Source organism: Papilio xuthus, unplaced genomic scaffold (assembly GCF_000836235.2).
Source record: "Papilio xuthus unplaced genomic scaffold, Pxut_1.1 DF825783.1, whole genome shotgun sequence".
Classification (NCBI taxonomy): domain Eukaryota; kingdom Metazoa; phylum Arthropoda; class Insecta; order Lepidoptera; family Papilionidae; genus Papilio; species Papilio xuthus.
Window position 1 is genome coordinate 268,926 of NW_013532866.1, and position 18,907 is coordinate 287,832.

The 18,907-nt window shown below is 33.3% G+C and overlaps 3 protein-coding genes and 1 non-coding gene across 5 annotated transcripts in view; all 4 read right to left on the reverse strand.

Moving 5' to 3' along the window:
* Positions 1-9,043: 9,043 nt before the first annotated feature.
* On the reverse strand, positions 9,044-13,388 carry LOC106125705 (uncharacterized). Its single transcript, XM_013323005.1, has 10 exons — positions 13,247-13,388; positions 12,796-12,948; positions 12,330-12,540; positions 11,927-12,102; positions 11,456-11,708; positions 10,791-10,942; positions 10,204-10,339; positions 10,100-10,132; positions 9,613-9,716; positions 9,044-9,387 (listed from the first exon to the last, which is right to left on the reverse strand). Exons 1-10 carry the CDS (start codon positions 13,345-13,347, stop codon positions 9,291-9,293), a joined length of 1,416 nt encoding a protein of 471 aa, XP_013178459.1. The 5' UTR covers positions 13,348-13,388; the 3' UTR covers positions 9,044-9,290.
* On the reverse strand, positions 13,347-15,264 carry LOC106125646 (uncharacterized). The gene is made up of 6 exons (XM_013322926.1): positions 15,187-15,264; positions 14,917-15,068; positions 14,348-14,501; positions 13,779-13,972; positions 13,413-13,504; positions 13,347-13,351 (listed from the first exon to the last, which is right to left on the reverse strand). The coding sequence occupies exons 1-6, from the start codon at positions 15,262-15,264 to the stop codon at positions 13,347-13,349; spliced, it is 675 nt and encodes a 224-aa protein (XP_013178380.1).
* A 536-nt stretch (positions 15,265-15,800) lies between these two features.
* On the reverse strand, positions 15,801-15,890 carry TRNAI-UAU (transfer RNA isoleucine (anticodon UAU)). Its single transcript is given in 2 exon segments — positions 15,801-15,836; positions 15,853-15,890. It is a non-coding gene; the product is annotated as a tRNA-Ile (tRNA).
* Positions 15,891-17,588: 1,698 nt separating this feature from the next.
* Positions 17,589-18,907, reverse strand: part of LOC106125774 (thyroid receptor-interacting protein 11) — a 33,489-nt gene continuing 32,170 nt past the window's right edge. For both annotated transcript variants that reach the window (XM_013323114.1, XM_013323115.1), the window contains 2 exons: positions 18,584-18,801; positions 17,589-18,422 (listed from right to left, as the gene is read on the reverse strand). In XM_013323114.1, coding sequence (XP_013178568.1) covers positions 18,211-18,422; positions 18,584-18,801 — 430 coding nt within the window. In that variant the 3' untranslated portion in view covers positions 17,589-18,210. The remainder of the gene's footprint in view (positions 18,423-18,583; positions 18,802-18,907) is intronic.

An 18,907-nucleotide genomic window follows, 5' to 3' on the forward strand; every position in this document is an offset into this window, starting at 1 on the left:
GCCCGCGACTCTGTCCGACCGTGATTAAATTAATTTCAGCGAATGCAGCCGTTCTGAACATACCATCAAAAATCCATCCATCCAAATATTCGCATTTATAATATTAGTAAGATGTTGCCAATGGTAAGCAACGCAACAATCCAGTATAGAAGTACTTTTAAATAATTTATTTGAAATTTTACACAATATTTTAAATTTAGACGACGTAGTAAATCTAAATAAACTAATGTGTGTACACGGCCTTATATTTTTTAATATACATAATGTGTAAAAACAACCAGTATCTGATATTTAACACCTCTACTAACTAATAATTTAGATAGAAAATGATGTTTATAACATTAAAATAAACAATACATATGTTTTAAAAGAGACGACTTGGACTATAATATCGTAAAGCTTCTCTTATTGCTACTAATATTGTAAAGTAGATTATTAACTAAAATTATTTTTCAGTTTTCTATATGTAAAGTATAAAGATTTGTCTGTACGTAGCAATATGGTGGTAATACAAGGCGGGTGCAAGGTCGACACGAGGCCGTCCGCAAATTAGTATATTGCGACATTTAGTCAGACGAGTAAAATATAGATTAAATTAAAAAATACACTTCAAATAATAACTAGAGTAAAAGAACAAGACAAGAAAAGAGTAAACAGCCGCATAATGTGCTTGTTGCAACGTTTCGTGAAGTCAAAAAATTAAGTCTTAGGACTTATTTTAGTGTAACAAATTTTACCTAATTGGAAATATATTTATATATGCTGGTGGCACAAGACCGGTCATCGTGAAAATCTCTGGGGGAGTCCTATGCCCAGCAGTGGGCGTCTCATGGCTGAGAAGAAAATGAAATATATTTTATAGGTATAATCAATTCCTTAGTATTTTCAAAACAACTTACTAAAGTTTCATAAAAATTTCCAGTGGTTAAGGAACAAAAAGGGACAAAGATAGATTTTTTTAAATTAAGATTTGATTTTGAAACCAAATACACTGTAAAGCTTCCCGGAATGAATAATCTTTAGCTGAACTGAGTTGTTTATGCGTATTTCATAATTTTGTACGTTTTACTTAATGATAATTAAATTCAACTTACAGACAATTAATTATCGCCCACTTTAGATGCGTTGGATTCACTTTGAGATTCCTAATAAGAAATGTAGGTTCAACCGTTCATTACACTTTGTATAATGAATCACAACTTCAAGGATATTTAAATGTTTTATTATAATTATTTAAACTCATTTATGTGTAGTTGTATCTTACGAGGCAAATATATGAGTTGATTAGCTGTCGCCCGCGACTCAATGCGCGGAATAGAAAATAACTATTAGCGTATGTGTTCTTCCACATTATATTCTATATGTATGCCAAATTTAATCGAGATCCGTTCAGCCGTTCTGGAGATACATTCAAATAAATATCCATCTATCCATTTAAACATTTGCATTTATAATATTTGTAAGATTATTGAAAGAGGATATCGTGAGGAGTGACTTTAGATATGACGGCTGATAGAGATGTATTGTAGAGTAGTAATGTGCCGACTCTACACAGGTAAAAGAATAAGAGCCATGTGAATGAATGAATGATTATTGAAAAAGACAGATGAATATTTAATGACAAATCAATCGTAACATCTATATATACGAGTATAAAAGAAACTCATGTTAGTTACACTATTTATAACTCAAGAACGGCTTTACTGATATGCCTGAAAATTGGTGAGGAGGTAGCTTAGAGCCAGGAGACGGACATAGGATACTATTTATTCATTTTTTTTTCGAATTTATGCCTTGAAGAGCTGCTTTTTATTTAACTTACTAATATTATAAATGCGAATGTTTATATGGATGTGATGTGGATGGATGGATGGGTTGGGTTGGCTTACTTATTAAGTTTTTTATATATCCACGCGGACGGAGTCGCGGGCGACAGCTAGTATTCTTTAAATAAAAACAATGAGTTATAAGTAATACTAGTGAGATTGTAATCTTCATTTAATGCACACTTAGAAAGTAATATTTTAAACTCTATAAATGGGCGTCGTATGAAATACAGTCATATTTGTAATTTATGTATATTCCTAGAAGTCGGGTGACTAACTACCTTTTTTACCTTAAAGATTTTCTTTGATAAATAGTACTCTCGACTTTAATAGTAGAATTATTTGATGGAATAAATATAATATGTTTATTGTTAATTTATATTCATTTGTGGTTACTAATCCACGGTGTCTGATTCTGGGATTCAATTCAATTGTATATTGCATTCGTCAGGTGAATAATCCACATGATTTCATTGTGTTTTAACATAGCAAAGAACGGTGTTACTTTGTTAAGTTATTTAGTTTCAAGAATACATTGTTTTTCCTTTATGAATCGACTTCTTATCGCTTAATCAAAGTCTTGACGTCAGAGTATGTTATAAAACGTTCTACATAGCTTTGTCTAACATTTAAATAAGTTTGATATACGTACCGTTTATAAAACAATGTATCCAATAATATCACTAACACACAAACTCACAAACAGATTATGAACATCACAAAACACAAGTTCACATTTTTACTTAAATCTCTCGTTTCTCACTTAAGATGCCGTCATTTCAATTTGATTTTGAACAAGTAAAAAATCACCGAAACAACCGCCGCCATCATTGTTTTTTTGGCGGGAAAACTCGTTACGCACGCCATTATATTAATTTACACACAATTTCCTTGACAAAGTCACCATAATTGCTTCAAATTTTTGAGGTTATCAGTCGAAAAAATAAGGTTTTGCTGGCGATAGAAAATTCGGTTTGTAGTGTGGCAAGTAATTCCTGTCAGCCATTTTATAACACCAATTCTACTTTATTATATATAAGCATACTGAACACTTTTAAGACGATTTTATAAAAGAAAACTTTCTTTATATTTAAATATTTGGAAGAACTTTATGGAGGATATTTGTTTATTTTTGTTTTGGGCTTAGTTTCTAAGGCTACGACATGGCTCGTAAGGCGGCCGCGTACAAACTGACCAACGTGCAAAGAAATGGGGTGGAGGGTGGAAGAGGGTAGTAATCACACGGGGAGGAATATTTCGCGTTTTAATTACAATGTTGTGCGTTGGAAACAGATTTTGCGGTTGTTGGCGTATACTTCACCTTGTGACGAAGAAACTCTAGACCTTTTTATAGCATTGTTTTATTTGTGACTTATTTTCTCCGCTACCACATATGTGTTAAACATTTTGTTAAATAGAAATAAATAAAAATCATTCAAGATTGTTATTTTTTGGATTCATATAAATTAAATCAACCATAGGTTTAACAAAACATTTTAAAGTTGATAAAATTTATTACATTCCAATTTTTTTTTTTGTTTTATTGTAATTTAAAATTAATGTTTCGTATTTATGAACACATGAAAACAAAGAAATACGTATGATTCTACTTTACTAAAGAACTTATTATTCAGAGATCTTTTATTTAAAAAAGTTTCTCTCTTTCGATCATTCTTCGAAAAACTTAAAGTGCTACGAGAGAAAAACGGAGCTAGAAGGTACTAGGAAACATCATCAAAGATTGTGGAACTGGTCAATTACTAACCCATTACCCTTAAAGTTATAAAATAATTAAAAAGCTACAGACGTACTGATACTAACTAAAAAGGTGAGGCTCCATTATACGTGGAACAACTGCACTTAACAGCGCTCTTTACAAGACACGATATTTTGTTAAAAATATAAAAATTATGTGAAGTAAAAATCCTATATACCAGAACTTCCCAACTTGATTAGATCATAGATCTGTTTACTGAAGAAATTCTGTGCTATGTACTGATTACGCCTAAATAAATAAAATATCAAAAATTAAGTTAGATTACTTTGTGTTTTATGTCGTACAGTGTAAGGAGTTTTTAATAAAGTACATTAAGGTAATAGACATTACAGCGAGTGGCCGCACCTCTTTGTCGACGGGAACTTCCACAGAACTTGAGTCTCGTCTAATAGCTGGCTATTAAGATAAATTGACGAGAATTACAAATAAAAAAAAGCCTGCAGTAAAAATATAGCAAGGTACTAACAATTTCATATCATCTTTCTCTTTATGCATATTAAATAGCACACCACGATTAATTTAAAAAAAATCAATAAAGAATGTAAAAAAATAAATTAAAAATGACTTAAAATGTTTAAGCTTCCGGATAAAAGATGGCGCTAAATCGTCTGAATGTAATATTTTTTTGGATTAATCCTAATAAATATTTAAAACATTAGAACAATAACTCACGCCTGTAGCTCAGAGGGGTAGCCAAAGACCACAGACCCCCATTTGGGGATCTTAATACCACCCTTATATAAATAAAATTGAGTATTAAATAATGAAAATGTTTTACAACAGGAAATTGATAATTGATGTTGTTTAAATTAACTAGTATTAAACCAGTTTTACTCACGAGGAATTAATTTTGATATTACGACAAGTTGTTCAGACTACATCTACGGTAAAAAAAAATGCAAATCTTTATATCTTTATATATATAATTCTTCTGTGAGTGTGTATGTCACTGAACTTCTCTCAAACGACTGGACCGATTTTGATGAAATTTTTTGTGTGTGTTCAAGGGGGTCTGGGAATGGTTTAGATTCACAATTTTGTCCGCTGGACAATGTTTTTTTAATTAATTTTTAATTTATTAGTAGTTGTTGATTCTGGAATGTTTTACATTGGATCCGACAGACGGCGCTACCATCGCAGTGTCAAATTTTAAATAATATTCAAATTAAAGACGTGTAGACAGGACAACGTCTGTCGGGTCCGCTACTTATTTATAAAACTTCTAAATAAAATTGACTTTAAATCTTACAACCTAACTATTTCAGATATTAGGTAAATAAATTAAATGAAAACAGTTATAAAAATTAAAAAAAATCTTTTATTTTGTGGCTACTAAATATGTTAAAGTCCTTAAATTACCATGTGTCCTGATATAACAATTAACAATCTTTGTTTGGAACTAAACGTAACAAAGAATTCTCTTTGGAGTAAATCAAATGATTATTATTATCAAACGCCATTCCATACGCGTCTTGAATTTCAGCAACTATTTTAATTGATTTAGTGCTTTTATTCATCCTGTATATACCATCAGCAGCTAAAACAAACACTTTACCATTCCTATCTAAACTTATCTCACGAATTTCATCAACACTTTTTACTTCTTTATACAAAACTTCTTTTTCACCTTTATTTTTACCAAAGACACCAGAACTATTGCTGTAAATAATATAATCTTCATTATCTATAACAAAGAAGTAAACTTTGATACCTTCGAGTTCTTCGAAAGGTTTAGATTTACCATTTGAATACGTGTAAAGTGTTTGACTTATAAATTCAATGTAATATAAGATATTTTTATAAAATACATTCCAAGCGTTAATTCCGGGCACAATTAAATTTGCTTTGTTATTCTTTTCATTATATTTATATATGCCTTTATGACCACCGACATATACAACATGATTCTTTTGATCTACATCTAAAGAGAAACCGTTATTGACTTCTAAATTAGTGAATTTTCCATCTTTAAGATTAATTTTGGATGTTTTGTAAAATACATCTCCTGTTTGTTCGATATGTGTGAAATAGATGGCGCTTGTTTTGTAATCTACAGCCAGAGATGAAGGTTTGTAGATATCTGACTTCATTATTTGTTCTTTGTAATTTTTTCCATCGTATAATATTCCTTTGCAATCATCGCTAGAGGCAGCCTGTATCGCCGCGAGGCATAATATCAAGAATTTCAGCATCTGAAAATAAAGGAAATATTATATTTTAATTTATTTAATACTAGTTGTCGCCCGCGACTCCGTCCGCGTGGATATATAAAAAAATTAATTAGTGTAGCCCACCCATCCATCCATCCACATTACGTCCATCTAAACATTCGCATTTATAATATTAGTAAGTTAAATAAAAAGCAGCTCTTCAAGGCATAAATTCGAAAAAAAAATAATAAAAAATGAATAAATAGTATCCTATGTCTGTCATATCGGTAAAGCCGTTCTTGAGTTATAAATAGTGTAACTAACACGACTTTCTTTTATATATATATATATATATACATTGTCTTTACATAAATTTATATGACTTTAATGTAACTTTTTCGTTTTAGCATGATGAGTACGAAAATTTGGTTACAGTTTTTTTTAGACAGTCGTTTCTTAAATCTACAGTAATTACCTCTCTTAGTAGCTCCCTAAAAAATCTACGGGCGGGAATTAAATGTGTAAACTTTAGGTACAGCTAATAAAATTGAATAAGCGAGACTCCAAGAGACCATGATATCTTTCTCGCTTAAGGAGATCGTCCATCGGTACCAGAAATAGCTCGAATAGTTACGTTTCTCGCGTATCAAGTTCTCGCTCATATAGGTGTACATATGATTGTACATAGGTGTGTATATGATTGTCGATATGAAACCGTGATTAAGAAAGGTGTAACAACTGAGATGAAGGAAGATGATGTGGAGGACAAAAACCTGATACCCATATAGAGTGGGATAAGTATAAAGAGTAGATTATATTGTTAATAAACCTGAGTATAAAATGTGATTTATATAAAAATAACAAAAGTACAGCACAAGTGAAGACACAAAGACATGTCTTGTCATTTTCCTTGTACAACCGGTGTTGTGTACAAACTTACGTCTTACAGTTTTATGTTTGTCACCTTTTGTATTGAACAGTTTATGTACAAAACATTTTACTATTGATAAACGTTAAATGCAAATAAAAGCAGTTTTCCTCACAGTTTAAGATAACTTTCAGTTAAAATTTTTTTGGTAAATCTTGGAAAGAAAGTTATGTTTTTAAATAAAACAACACACTGTTAAAAATGAAGTTAAAATCACAATAAAAATAAATTCTAACTCTTCGAGTACAATATTTTTTCTATAAAAATTACGAAATAAAAAATAACACATTTCAGTGAAGGTTTAATCTTACAGAAGGAAAGTTTCATAATAATAATTCTATAATAATATAATATTGCGCTAATAAAATCAATATGCAACAAAAAGTATTGTTTTTAAGCTACATTTTATTAATTAAACTTATTTTATAATATAAATAAATATCTCACCGTGCAAGCAGAGCGTCTCCGAGCAATAACTGGTCACTCAGACAAGCTCTGTGTTAAATGCTACAAGTTTTACAATAACAGAGAAAGATATAGAGTCGAATTAGTGGTTAAATATTATGCACTCGCTTAGATTAAGCATAAGTGAATGTCAATAAACATTACTCAATTAGTTACGCATATTTTATTTTACTACGATGCTTGTGAATAAGATAATTCGTGATTTGTAAATTGAAGCTCTTTGTAATGTTACTTAATTATCTTTTATTGATTATCTTGAATGGATACATTAGCGACTGTCTTTTGATGCTCTGAAAAAGTTAATAAAATATTTACAAATATGACGTCTCTATAATTTCCTCTGTTCGTAAACTCATAACTCGTTCATAAAGCCACGTTTATATTGACGATAACGCGGGGATTATTTCTCACATTTGTTATCATTGACCTTAGACATTAAATTAATTAATAGACCATAAATATTAACTCTATGAACAGTTATAAAATCATACTATCAAATTTGTAATTTCAAATACTTAAAACTCGTATTCATTGTAATAATATATTTCCACGTAAAAAACCATTCTTCAAAAATGTTCAAAAACTTAGGGTCCTTCAAGAAGCGAGCTTATCACTATCTCAAAGGCCGGCAACGCATCTGCGGTTCCTCTGGTATTGCTGTTGTCCATGGTCGTCGTTGAACACCTCGGTGTTCCCGCTGCTCGTTTGCCCCCTACTGTTATAAAAAAAACCTTAACAAACCTTTCTAAAACTGAATCAAAAACTATGAGTTTCTCAGTAGAGAAAATTCATGGCTTATCATACTTTCAATTTAAAAGAAGACTTAGACCCATTCTCTCAGAAGACAGAAAATTTACTACTGCGTTGGTACACAAAGTTGGTACCTTGGTGTTTACCATTTGATAATTCGCAAGTCTATACCGACCCTAATATTTATGACATGTTAACTTTGCGTAGTATCGTAGGTAAACCTCGGGTGCATTTTGTTTTTCCCCGCGTGCATCATGGGATGAACATTTTCCTGTTTATATATACAGCCTTACTAAGTTCAAGGTTCGATTTCAGAGTACGGTATTGACTCTGCATCTACAAGTGCCATCTACCGGGCTGGTTATCAAGGTTATATTTATTTTTGGTATAATTGTCTTTTAATTTATTTATTAACTCGCCTGTTACTATGTCCGCGTAGAATTAAAAAAAAACTTAACTAATATCCCATGTGTTCTTCTAGACTATATTCTACTTCTAAGCCTTTAAGGCCGGACTACCCACTAAACTCCGCGATGTTCTTCTTCGCCCGACCGGACTGTGGTATCTACGTAGGTTATCCACGGCCCGGCTAGAGGGGAGCCCCTTGGTATGGGCTCGACTCGTGTAGGGAGGGGTCAGATGTTAAACCCCTTCCATTACACTATGATGATGCCCCCCCCCCTCAGAACATGAGAGGGGCCATCCGCCACAATCTACATCCAAGCGTTTAAGTGAGCTCATTGCAGCCGTTCTGGAGATACCTCCTAACAAACATCCATTCATCCAAACATTCGTATTTATAATATTAGTAAGTTTTTATTAATTGCATAATATAGCCCATCAATTGACATTACTTGACAAATTCTTTCTAGTATTTTAAAATCTCAATTTTATTACTAATATGATACAAAACAATAAAAGCAAATTATAAAAGTAATCAACATTTTATTTACTACTACTGTAACGTAACAAAATAAACAACACAAACTAACACATTGTTCCAAATCAAAACGTAAACTTTGCAAACGTACAAACATTTCATAATTATTTTTATAGCATACTAGCAGTTGCCCGCGACTTCGTTCACGCGGAATTAAAAACAAACGCTTTGTGTGAGCACATGCAACAAATATATGTATACTTAGGTGCAATCAAGCAATAATTAGGTTTTTTGTGTGATATTTTCTTGATTATGATTTGCATGTTTTTTATTTCTTAAATATGATCAGTATAAGCAACAGATTACGCTATATTTTTCTGGTTAATAAAAAAACATATAGATGTTTAGTTTTAAAGGTACGATTTTAGCAACTACTTTTAAACTGTGAGGAGCAATTTTTTGTGTTTTAATTTGGAACAACGTGTACATAAATACATAATACTATAGCACAGTATTACATAAATGGTATTCTCGACGCCTTGTTTTTACAATAGCAATATTTATTCAGATGTGGATGAGTTTTGCTGATGCAAGCAGGTTCATCTGCGTACCTGAGATTATTTTATCTATTAATAAAAATAATAATAAAAAATATGAGAAGCCATTGCTTTTCTGTTCACAACTTTTGCTATATCAATGAAAATATTGTCATAAGTTTCTTTAAAACTATAAAATATCTGAAACGGATAATTCACAGTGGGTTTCTGAGACAAACATCCCCGTTATACAAATTTTATTCTCAATAACCAATGGTTAATAATTTATAATTAACTCACGCTGTAATCCGCTGGATGTCACTGTCAGAGACAACAAACTGTCTCGTGTTGACATTGTATTTCATCGTGCCTTCAAACAAAGCGCGGCCCGGAGTCATTCTTATCTGAAATGCAATATAACCACGCTAGTTAAATACAGGTGTAGGCAGTTATTGCTAATTAGTTATTTCTAGTTTCAAATGGTCGTCTTATTTTTGTAAACTTCATCTCATACTTTTTGCAATAAATGTGTAAATTCCATTATTTCAAACACTTTTTAAACGAATTTTAATAATAAATTGTTTATAATTTTATATAACTTCTACTTAATTAAGTAAAACATTTCTACAATGATCACTTGTCTATCAAAGATACTTACTGTGGGTTTCTGAAACCAAAATATTGTGATCTCTTTTGTCAAAGATAATGACAGCGACGACAATATGTTTCATACAGACACTTTAATCTCAGAAACCAATTATTAGTCAACAAATTGTAATAAACTTACTTTCGCTTGATAATACTCGACGCTGGGTCTCGACTGCGATTTAAAAACATTTTTAATTTGTATTCAAGAGGAATTAAATTATAAATATATTTGAACAACATCACCTTGACATCAGCTTTGACATAAGTCTCATGTCGACCATTACATTCAATGCCTGATTTGAAACTGAGAACATCATCATTGTTGCTCAGTTTCATCACCCAGTCTATAAATGTCAGCTTTCTATCGACACATTTAGACCTGGAAATACATACCAGGGTTTTGTGAACCTAAAGATTCTCTGACGCATTATTGTAACGTCAAATTGAAAAATACTCAGTAAAGACGCAAAGACATGGACTAAAGCTAGTATCAAAAAGACTCATGATCTCTTAGTCATCAATAGCTCACTATACATCCCACTGAGGGGTTCAAAACCTACCCTAAGTTGGGGGTGACTAGGCCAACGCTGACCCAGTGAGGAATGACTTCACATATATCTTTCAATTTCTCAGATATGTGCATCACGATGTTTTTCTTCACCATAAGAACATCGGATAAACGTATATATGTAAACGCAAATTGAATAATAATTTGGTATAATACATATCGGAATTTGAACCCAGGATCTGCAGATTTCAAGTCAAATGCTTTAACCCTTGAGCAGCCGACGCTTGGTTCGTGTTAGCGCATGAAAATGTCCGTCACTGACCTGACTTCATATGTGACGTTGTTGACAAAGTGTGCGAGCGCGACTCCGGCCTCAGTGTAGAGCTTGTCTTCTGTCGACACCGGGTACCACTTGCTGCACACGCACCAGTGAGACAAGATCCCCGCCTTCCCACATGTACGTGACTGAGGGATCTAACAATAAAGACGGTAATCAGGACATCCTTGATAACATTCTTGAAGGGAACGGAACCAATATGTACTACAAAATGGAACTAAATATATTAAAACGGTAATTAACAATACCACAGATAAGTTGGAGCTCCATCAAATGACTTTTGAACTTCATTTCTTAGAAAATAATTTTACTTTTATTATATTATAAATCCGAAAGTTTAGATAGTTGGATGTTTGTTAGAAGATATCACCAGAACGGTTGAATTAATCGCACTGAAATTTGGCACATATGTAGAACATTCTGTTAGAACACATGGGCAACTACTCTTTCTCTTTCTCTCTCTATTTCTCTCTCTATTTTTCTATCTCTCTTTTTCTCTTTCTCTCTCTCTATCTCTCTCTATCTCTCTCTATCTCTTTTTCTCTTTCTCTCCCTCTCTCTGTATCTTAAGGTGCTTCTCCATTTAATGGAGGTTGATCGTCAGCTCAGTGAACCACCGATCTTGTGCGTATTAACTAAATCCAACAAACCGGTTCTAACAGACTCATCCCTCTCGGTATATCAGAGCCGAGTATGACATAATCATTGGCCAGTTGAGGCAGACCCATGGCGTGAACAACAGTCGTGTGAATGTCGAAGGGCGTGGTGAGAACACGCGCGTTGTTCCGCAGAGAGGTCAGAGTCTCTGGTCGCGTCTGTATCAACTTCTCAGGTAACATTATTGCCATCAATGGCAGACGTTCCTCTATCTTGCCTTGATATGTCTCTCGAAGTCCAGAGAATCTGGAATGAGAATTAATATTTGATCCTAACATTGATGAGGAGAAAAATACTGAGGTGTAAATGGAAAAACGCTTAGACGGTCCTAATCATTGAAAATCATCATCAATCGAAAAAAAGAGATTAAAGTTCACAAATAAAGCAGAAATCAGTACAATTCTGAAAAGGGCTTACGGGACAAAAAAAATAGTCGCTAGATAAGTTACTTGTAATTAACTGACCTAGATCCATGATCACCCATCACGATGAACAGATGGTTCTCCATCTTGCCGGAGTCTCGCATGTGCTCGATGAAGGCCACCAGGTCATCATCAGCGCTGGAGATCATGTTGAAGTCATCGTGCGAGATGTCCACTATGAAAGTGAAGCAGAAATGCTTCTGTGCTAGTGACGTCACCTAAGTAAATGACCAAAGGTAGTTGGCAGAATTAAAAAATTAAAGATAAAAAAACAAAAATCTGATCTAATTGTACCTCTATGACACTCACAAGAAGAATAAGAATCGAATGACACCTCAACATACAAAATCTCTTCAGTCTTTTAAGCTCTAGGCAGCAAAAAGGGAACTTACTCACGCACAAATCCATATACAAAAAATAGTAAATTGGGTAAAAAAACGCACACCTGTTTGCTCATATTCATGAGGAAACCATACTGAGGCGTGTCTCCGATGCAGTGCCTCTTGTTGATGCCGTTCCACCACTTGGCACCATACTTGGTCTCCTCCTGCAGGAACGCCTGCATATAGTGGTCAGCTGGCTGCGAGCTGAAGCCGTTGTAACGATACTGGAAAGTGCCGATCCAGGGAGAATCCTCAAAGAATGCGGTGCGATAGCTGAAATAAGTTAATCTGAGAAACTTAGCTGAAAAGAGTCTTTTTGTGAGTAATAATTAAGATTCAGATGTTTGAGTCAGGTCAGGTTGTAGGAGTGAATAATGGTCTAGTCTTCTATATCAGGAATGGAGAACCAATAGCATGAACAATATTTTGGGATCGCCGCTAATCATTAAATTCGTTTTGATTACGAAAAAGTGTAAAGTAGGAAAAATAATTGGTTTTTTAACAGCTTCATTGATTCGTGTCACTTACCCATATTTGGAGAGCATTTTGAAGATATAGTTCTCCGGGTCTACGGCCTTGCTGTTGGCGAAGCGTTTCCTCATCTCGGGCATGTCGAGCTCCGTCTTACCGGTCAGCAGTGGAATGATGGCGGCAGGCGTGCCGTCGCCTACGATGTTGTAACTGAAAAACAGATTAAAATATGTTTGAAGTGACTAGCGATCGCCGGTAACTTCGTCAGCATTAATTTAAAAAAGAAACTTATAATATAACCGAATGTATCAGCTACCTTCCCGTCCAAGTATCGTCCAATTTGGTCCAGCCGTTTATATTACCCGGAACATACGCGGCATTACAAACAGACATAGAGACAGACAACATTTTCTTTATTAGATACGCAAATATATCATATATACGATTTTTTTTCGTTAAACAGACACTCCAATTTTATTAATACATATGAATAAATGAATTATATTACCCGTGCATTATAACAGCGTCCATTTCCTGCAATGCCTTGTAACTGTGCGGCATTCTGCGTCTGAAGCCGTTGTGTGATGTCGAATCGAAGCAGAGGATCATCACGCTGATGTCGTCCTCGGGGGGCGAGGGGGATCCGGGGGGCGCGGGGGACGCGGAGTTTGCGCCGGGCGCGGCGGGTGAGGGGGGCGCGGGGGGCAGCTGCACCGGGCGCAGACCCGCCTTGTAGCCGTACCATCGCGTTGAGAATATATTGAACCTAAGACAAGCCGAAGTTTCATATTCAGTAAGCGTACTCTCTCTGTACTCTGTTCTCTCTCAGATTTATCCCACATCTAAATAGGGCGTTAGTATAGGGCGCGGTTGTGTGACCGCCCAGGGCGGATAGAAAAAGGTATCACAAATCTGCATACACAGTCTCACATAACTCAAAGGCATGATAAAAGGCTTACTTTCGCGCATAAATATCTTTTACTCATCTTTCATTCATCAAGATATATTTTCGTTTATTAATATAAAATGAATCCTTTTACCTATCAACCGGTGTACCAGAGCAGGACACTTTGACATGATCACTCGCGTTGAGGTAGTAATGTCTGTCACTTGACAGCCGCACCGGCTCACCGAGCTTGTAGTTATTGTCATCTATATATATAATATCCTTGTACACACAAACAACGTTGTTCATTGTCTTCAGTATGTCTGATTTCACGTAACATTTTGACATCTGTAAATAGCCTAAACTTTATTTCTTCCAAATTATAAAAACATTCAAATATGTACTGTCGAATCTGATGGATAAGAGTCCAAGTGACCTCTCTTACCGGTTAATCCCTTGTACAGGTCGTCCGTAATGTTAGGAAGAAAATCCGACACTGTCCCGGTATCGGCACAACACTAACTTTATTAAAACGTCAACGTTTATATCCCCTCACTAATCAATCTGTCACTTGACTAGGTTACGAAAAGCTCGCGATTCGCGCCAAAGGATTCTAACTAATAATGTCTATAAGTAAGGATCTAACAATGATTCATCTATAGATTGTTCTCTTTTCTCCAGATTCGGCTGTATTTAAAGGCATATAGTTATCGATATACAAACTTCACACTGCACCCAATCGCCGCTCTCGCATTTGATTTTTGGTATATCCTTGTTGAACTTCATCATCTCAGCAGCGAAGGGGTCTATAACTGGAAACTTACATCCGACCTCTGTCTCCTCTAAAATACTCTTTTGCAGCTTTTCTTCTACTTTACTAGAATTATAAACATAGGAGCTGTAATCTTTGGTCCAAATTTTATTCAAATTCGTTAAGCCATTCTTGAGTTACTTGGAAACAAACATCCATACATCTAAACTTGGGCATTTATCATATTAATAGCAAAGTAAACAAGTAGTTTAACGTTAAGTAATAATATAAAACACTGAACATTTAATGCTAAAAAAAAAACTAAATTATTTTTAGAACTATTTCCGTGTCGTGTGTCTTTAAATAGTCCTCTTGAACAATTTACTGATAGGAATAAATGTGTGTTATATCAAAATAAATTAAAGTTAACCAAAAAATTGAATAAAATAAAGAAATCAATGTAAAAATTATATTATTTAGTAGATTTCTTTCCATGGGCGCTTTTTATTGAATCTTATTTAGCAGTAGACAATAGACTTACTGGTACGAGGTGTGTCTGTCAGGTAAAGTCTGTGGCATTTCTCCGTAGTGTAGTAACAGAATAAGAGATGTTATAGAAAATAACGCAAGCACAAGAAACGCATAGAGATGGTGTTCATTCTTCAATCTTGTTCTTGTTAAAATCTCAATTAACTGAAATATAGAAAATATACTTAAAAAAACAATGATCTCAAACGATAAACAATAAAAATCATAACTTAAATTACATTTTGGAAATTAATTAAATTGATTAAAATTTAAAATTAATTACCTTGTGGATCATGATTACGTGAAAATATAAAGATATTTTAAGGAAGAAAGTTATAAATTGACGAATCGATTGAAACATATCCGATGTCATTTATTTATCTTCATTTTGCGTCAGTAATTTTGGCTAAAATTGCCGGTATTATACGAGATATAAAGGGCCACTGGTCTATAAAAATAGATAGGTCATTGCTTAGAAATAACAGCATTTGTTTCGTTCCGACTTAAACGCGCCTGTTAAAGTTCTTCAGAGTTAATTATTAGTTCCTATCCTCACCATCGCTAACAACCGCAACCGTCAGCGCCAAAATGGCGGTAATGAAGGAGGCACGAAATACCACAGTAATAGCCGATCTATGCATAAAGATTAGAATAAAGAGCGGTTATAATACTTTTTATTTATAAAAAAGGTTTTATATGCACCTCGTTTTTGATCCGTGATATAATAAATAAATGAACTTTTCTACAAACTCACTAAAACGGCCTTTCAGAATCTTTTTTTACTGATGTTTTATTCGTCTAAATTCGAATTTAACTGTTTTATATTTATATAGCATATTGTGGACATAGTTTTATTTAAACTTATTTGTCCGTTAGATTTGGTAATACACAAAAATATGCTCCAGGTGAGGCTCGAACTCACAACCCCGGCATAGCTCGGACACTGTCGTATAAGTACCGTGCGCTAACCAATTGCGCCACTGGAGCTGCGACGTCTCTTATCGAAATAAAGCATCTCATCACATCTTCTTTATCGCACACACTAAAAAAAGTCATACTATAACTACGGCTGCTTTTAAAACTAAATTCTATATTTTTTACCGCATGAACTTTACTTTCATCATATACATATAGGTGGTCCTATTCTATGTATATAGTTAACCAAGGATATCTGAACCTGTGAGAAGCATTGCTATTGCGGGTGGTTGTCAGAATATATATAAAACCTACTAATCCATAGAAAATGTCATAAAAACAAAAAAAGACATGACAGCTACAGTATATACAAAGATCTTGTCAGTTGTTGAGGTTGACTTGGGGGCGCTAGTGTGCTGGCATAATTTAGTTTGATTTATGGTCACCGGATCGGTTATCTCTGTCGGTCTGTAGCTTAAGTAATACAGACTAAATCTTTGAGGGAATTTTCTTTCTAATTCATGTCAGATATTTTTCAGGCAAAATGAATAGTAAATAAACACGTTTGATGTAGCATTATTTATTATGGTTAAATGAAATGATCAATATACAATTTATTAACAATATTCACATACAAAAAATTAAAAATAATTTTACAATATTTAATTCATGAGCAAAGTAATATTTTACACTAGCAATTTAAAACTCGAATAAGCCGGAAACATTTTTTAATTCCAAATTAATATCGATTTTATTTTATGATACAATTAAAATGAAAGTTACACATCAATTTGAATTTAGTTACAAAAATACATAAATTACAAAATTTACAACATAAATTAGAATATTTTTTTTCCAATTTTATCCACTTTATGCAAAAATAACTAACAAAAATATAAATATAAATTACGAAATGTCAAAACAATTTCGCGCCATTTTCTAAACAGACGTCAAATGTCAACTTAGATTTTTTTTAAATAGGATGCAATTGCTTTTATTATAAAGGAGAAAAAAATATTAAATGCACGTAAAAATCAGGCACAAACAATAATATATACAAAATATGGTACAATATTTAAACAGAACTTTTTTTTATATTACACTTAATTGCAAACAATGGATGAATATGGCAAATGGACCAAAGAATATGCCTTTAGATTAATAGATTACAAAGTATTGCTTTTAAAAATATTAAATACGACTCTTAACATATGTGGTATAAGCAGATATCATGATATTTTCACAACTCAAAATTTTACTTGGTAAGAACAAAATTTTAAATTATTCAAACTTTCGTGAGATATTATAATAAACTTATAAAAAAACGGCTAAACACATCGGTGGCTTTTTTATATAAGTTTAGAACAAAATTTTCTTGAATAAATCTTTTAAATTCTAATGATACGAAAAATAAAAAAATATGGACTAAACAAGAAATATGTTATCGAGTACTCAATATACATACAAAATAGCCTATTTACTTGTGAACGCAAAATAAAACATTTTTAATAGTATAGCAATATAAATGCTCCTGCATTTATTGTTTGATACTAAAGTTTAATGTTCACAAAGACAAACTGACTTTTTTATTTTAGTAATTGTCAACTCTGTGTATGATTACTCTGTGGTAAATTTTTTACGAATATAGTCTACCATTAAATAATTTATTCTAGAAAAAAAAATTGACTTATATTCATGTTATGAATATATATAAATGCAATTAAAAAGACATAATTAATGAATGAATAATGTCGTTAACAATGCAAATATAATAAAACTAAAGTGCTTCTATTAGTCCTTTATAGCGTATCGTTTTTAGTGCTTAATTCCACTGAATAATTGGTCCGACTTAATTACGGCCACGCCAGTGGAAATGATATTTAAGGCGAATATCAAAGATTATTATGAGGTAGTGTGACAGATAAGATAGAAAAGGACAGAAAAGTACTATAAAGAAATATATTAATAGCTAACATAATAATGTCAAAATGGTACTTTAATATTTGACAAATCGATTAGTTATTAAATAAACCATTTTGACATCATTGAAGTAAAAGAATTAAGGGCCCTTTTATTATTCAATATAACAAAATATATCACATACAGATACTACGACCATCTTTATAGACATAGTTGGATAGGCCGTTCCTTCGGAATGACATTGCATCGTTCCAAATATCCCAAATTCTCTTATTAGTTCAAATTCCCAACACCGCTACCAATAGCGCCGTAATAGCAAATAGGCACAAAATACTAACGCCTTTAACCTGTCCTGAGGAATATAGTTAATGTCTACGACCGATAAATTCAAGACTTTATTTTGACATCACATATAAATCCTCTAACTCATTTCACAAACAATCCTGTAATTCTATTTTACAATATTTGTATATCACATATCTTTAAGGACGTGCTTCAATATGGCGCTCTCGCTTGTCCTTGTCTGTGTGACTCCTGTCTCCAGTTGTCCGAGGTTCACAACCCTGGGCTCTGATTCAGTGGAGCCCTGTGATACAGCATCACTGTCCAGATTTTGGAATAATACGTTATTCGAACCAGTCGAAGGATTTCTTCTGTGGCCAGGATCTATGATTGGGTTTGGACCTGAGGAGATTAAATATAAACTAGCAAATGGGAGAATAATGAGATATAATGGTTACATTTAAGAACTGTATCGCGTGTCACTCAGAATCATTTAATGATCACTAAGGAAGGCTCTTAGTGTAGACTTATCTCTGTAAATCTAAATTAAGATCAAAACTCACCCATTGTGGAACTTCTTCTAGATGTAGGCGTTGTACTTCTCGATTGTGCTAGATTCATGATCGGCAATTGCGGTCGAGGTTTCGATTCGTTTTGTAGAAATTTGACGAATTCTGCTGCCAGACTGTCAGTTGTCGTCGTGGACCTAACAAGACCTAGCTTTTCACATTCTTGCTGGTTGAAGTCTAGCACTGTTGATAGAATGCGCAAGACCTGGGTTCTGGAAATATATAAAATATAATTATATAAATACACTCCCCAAAGATTATTTTTTTTATAGTAGTTGGTGGCAAACGCCATCTTTTCCTGACTAGAAAAAGGGCGGG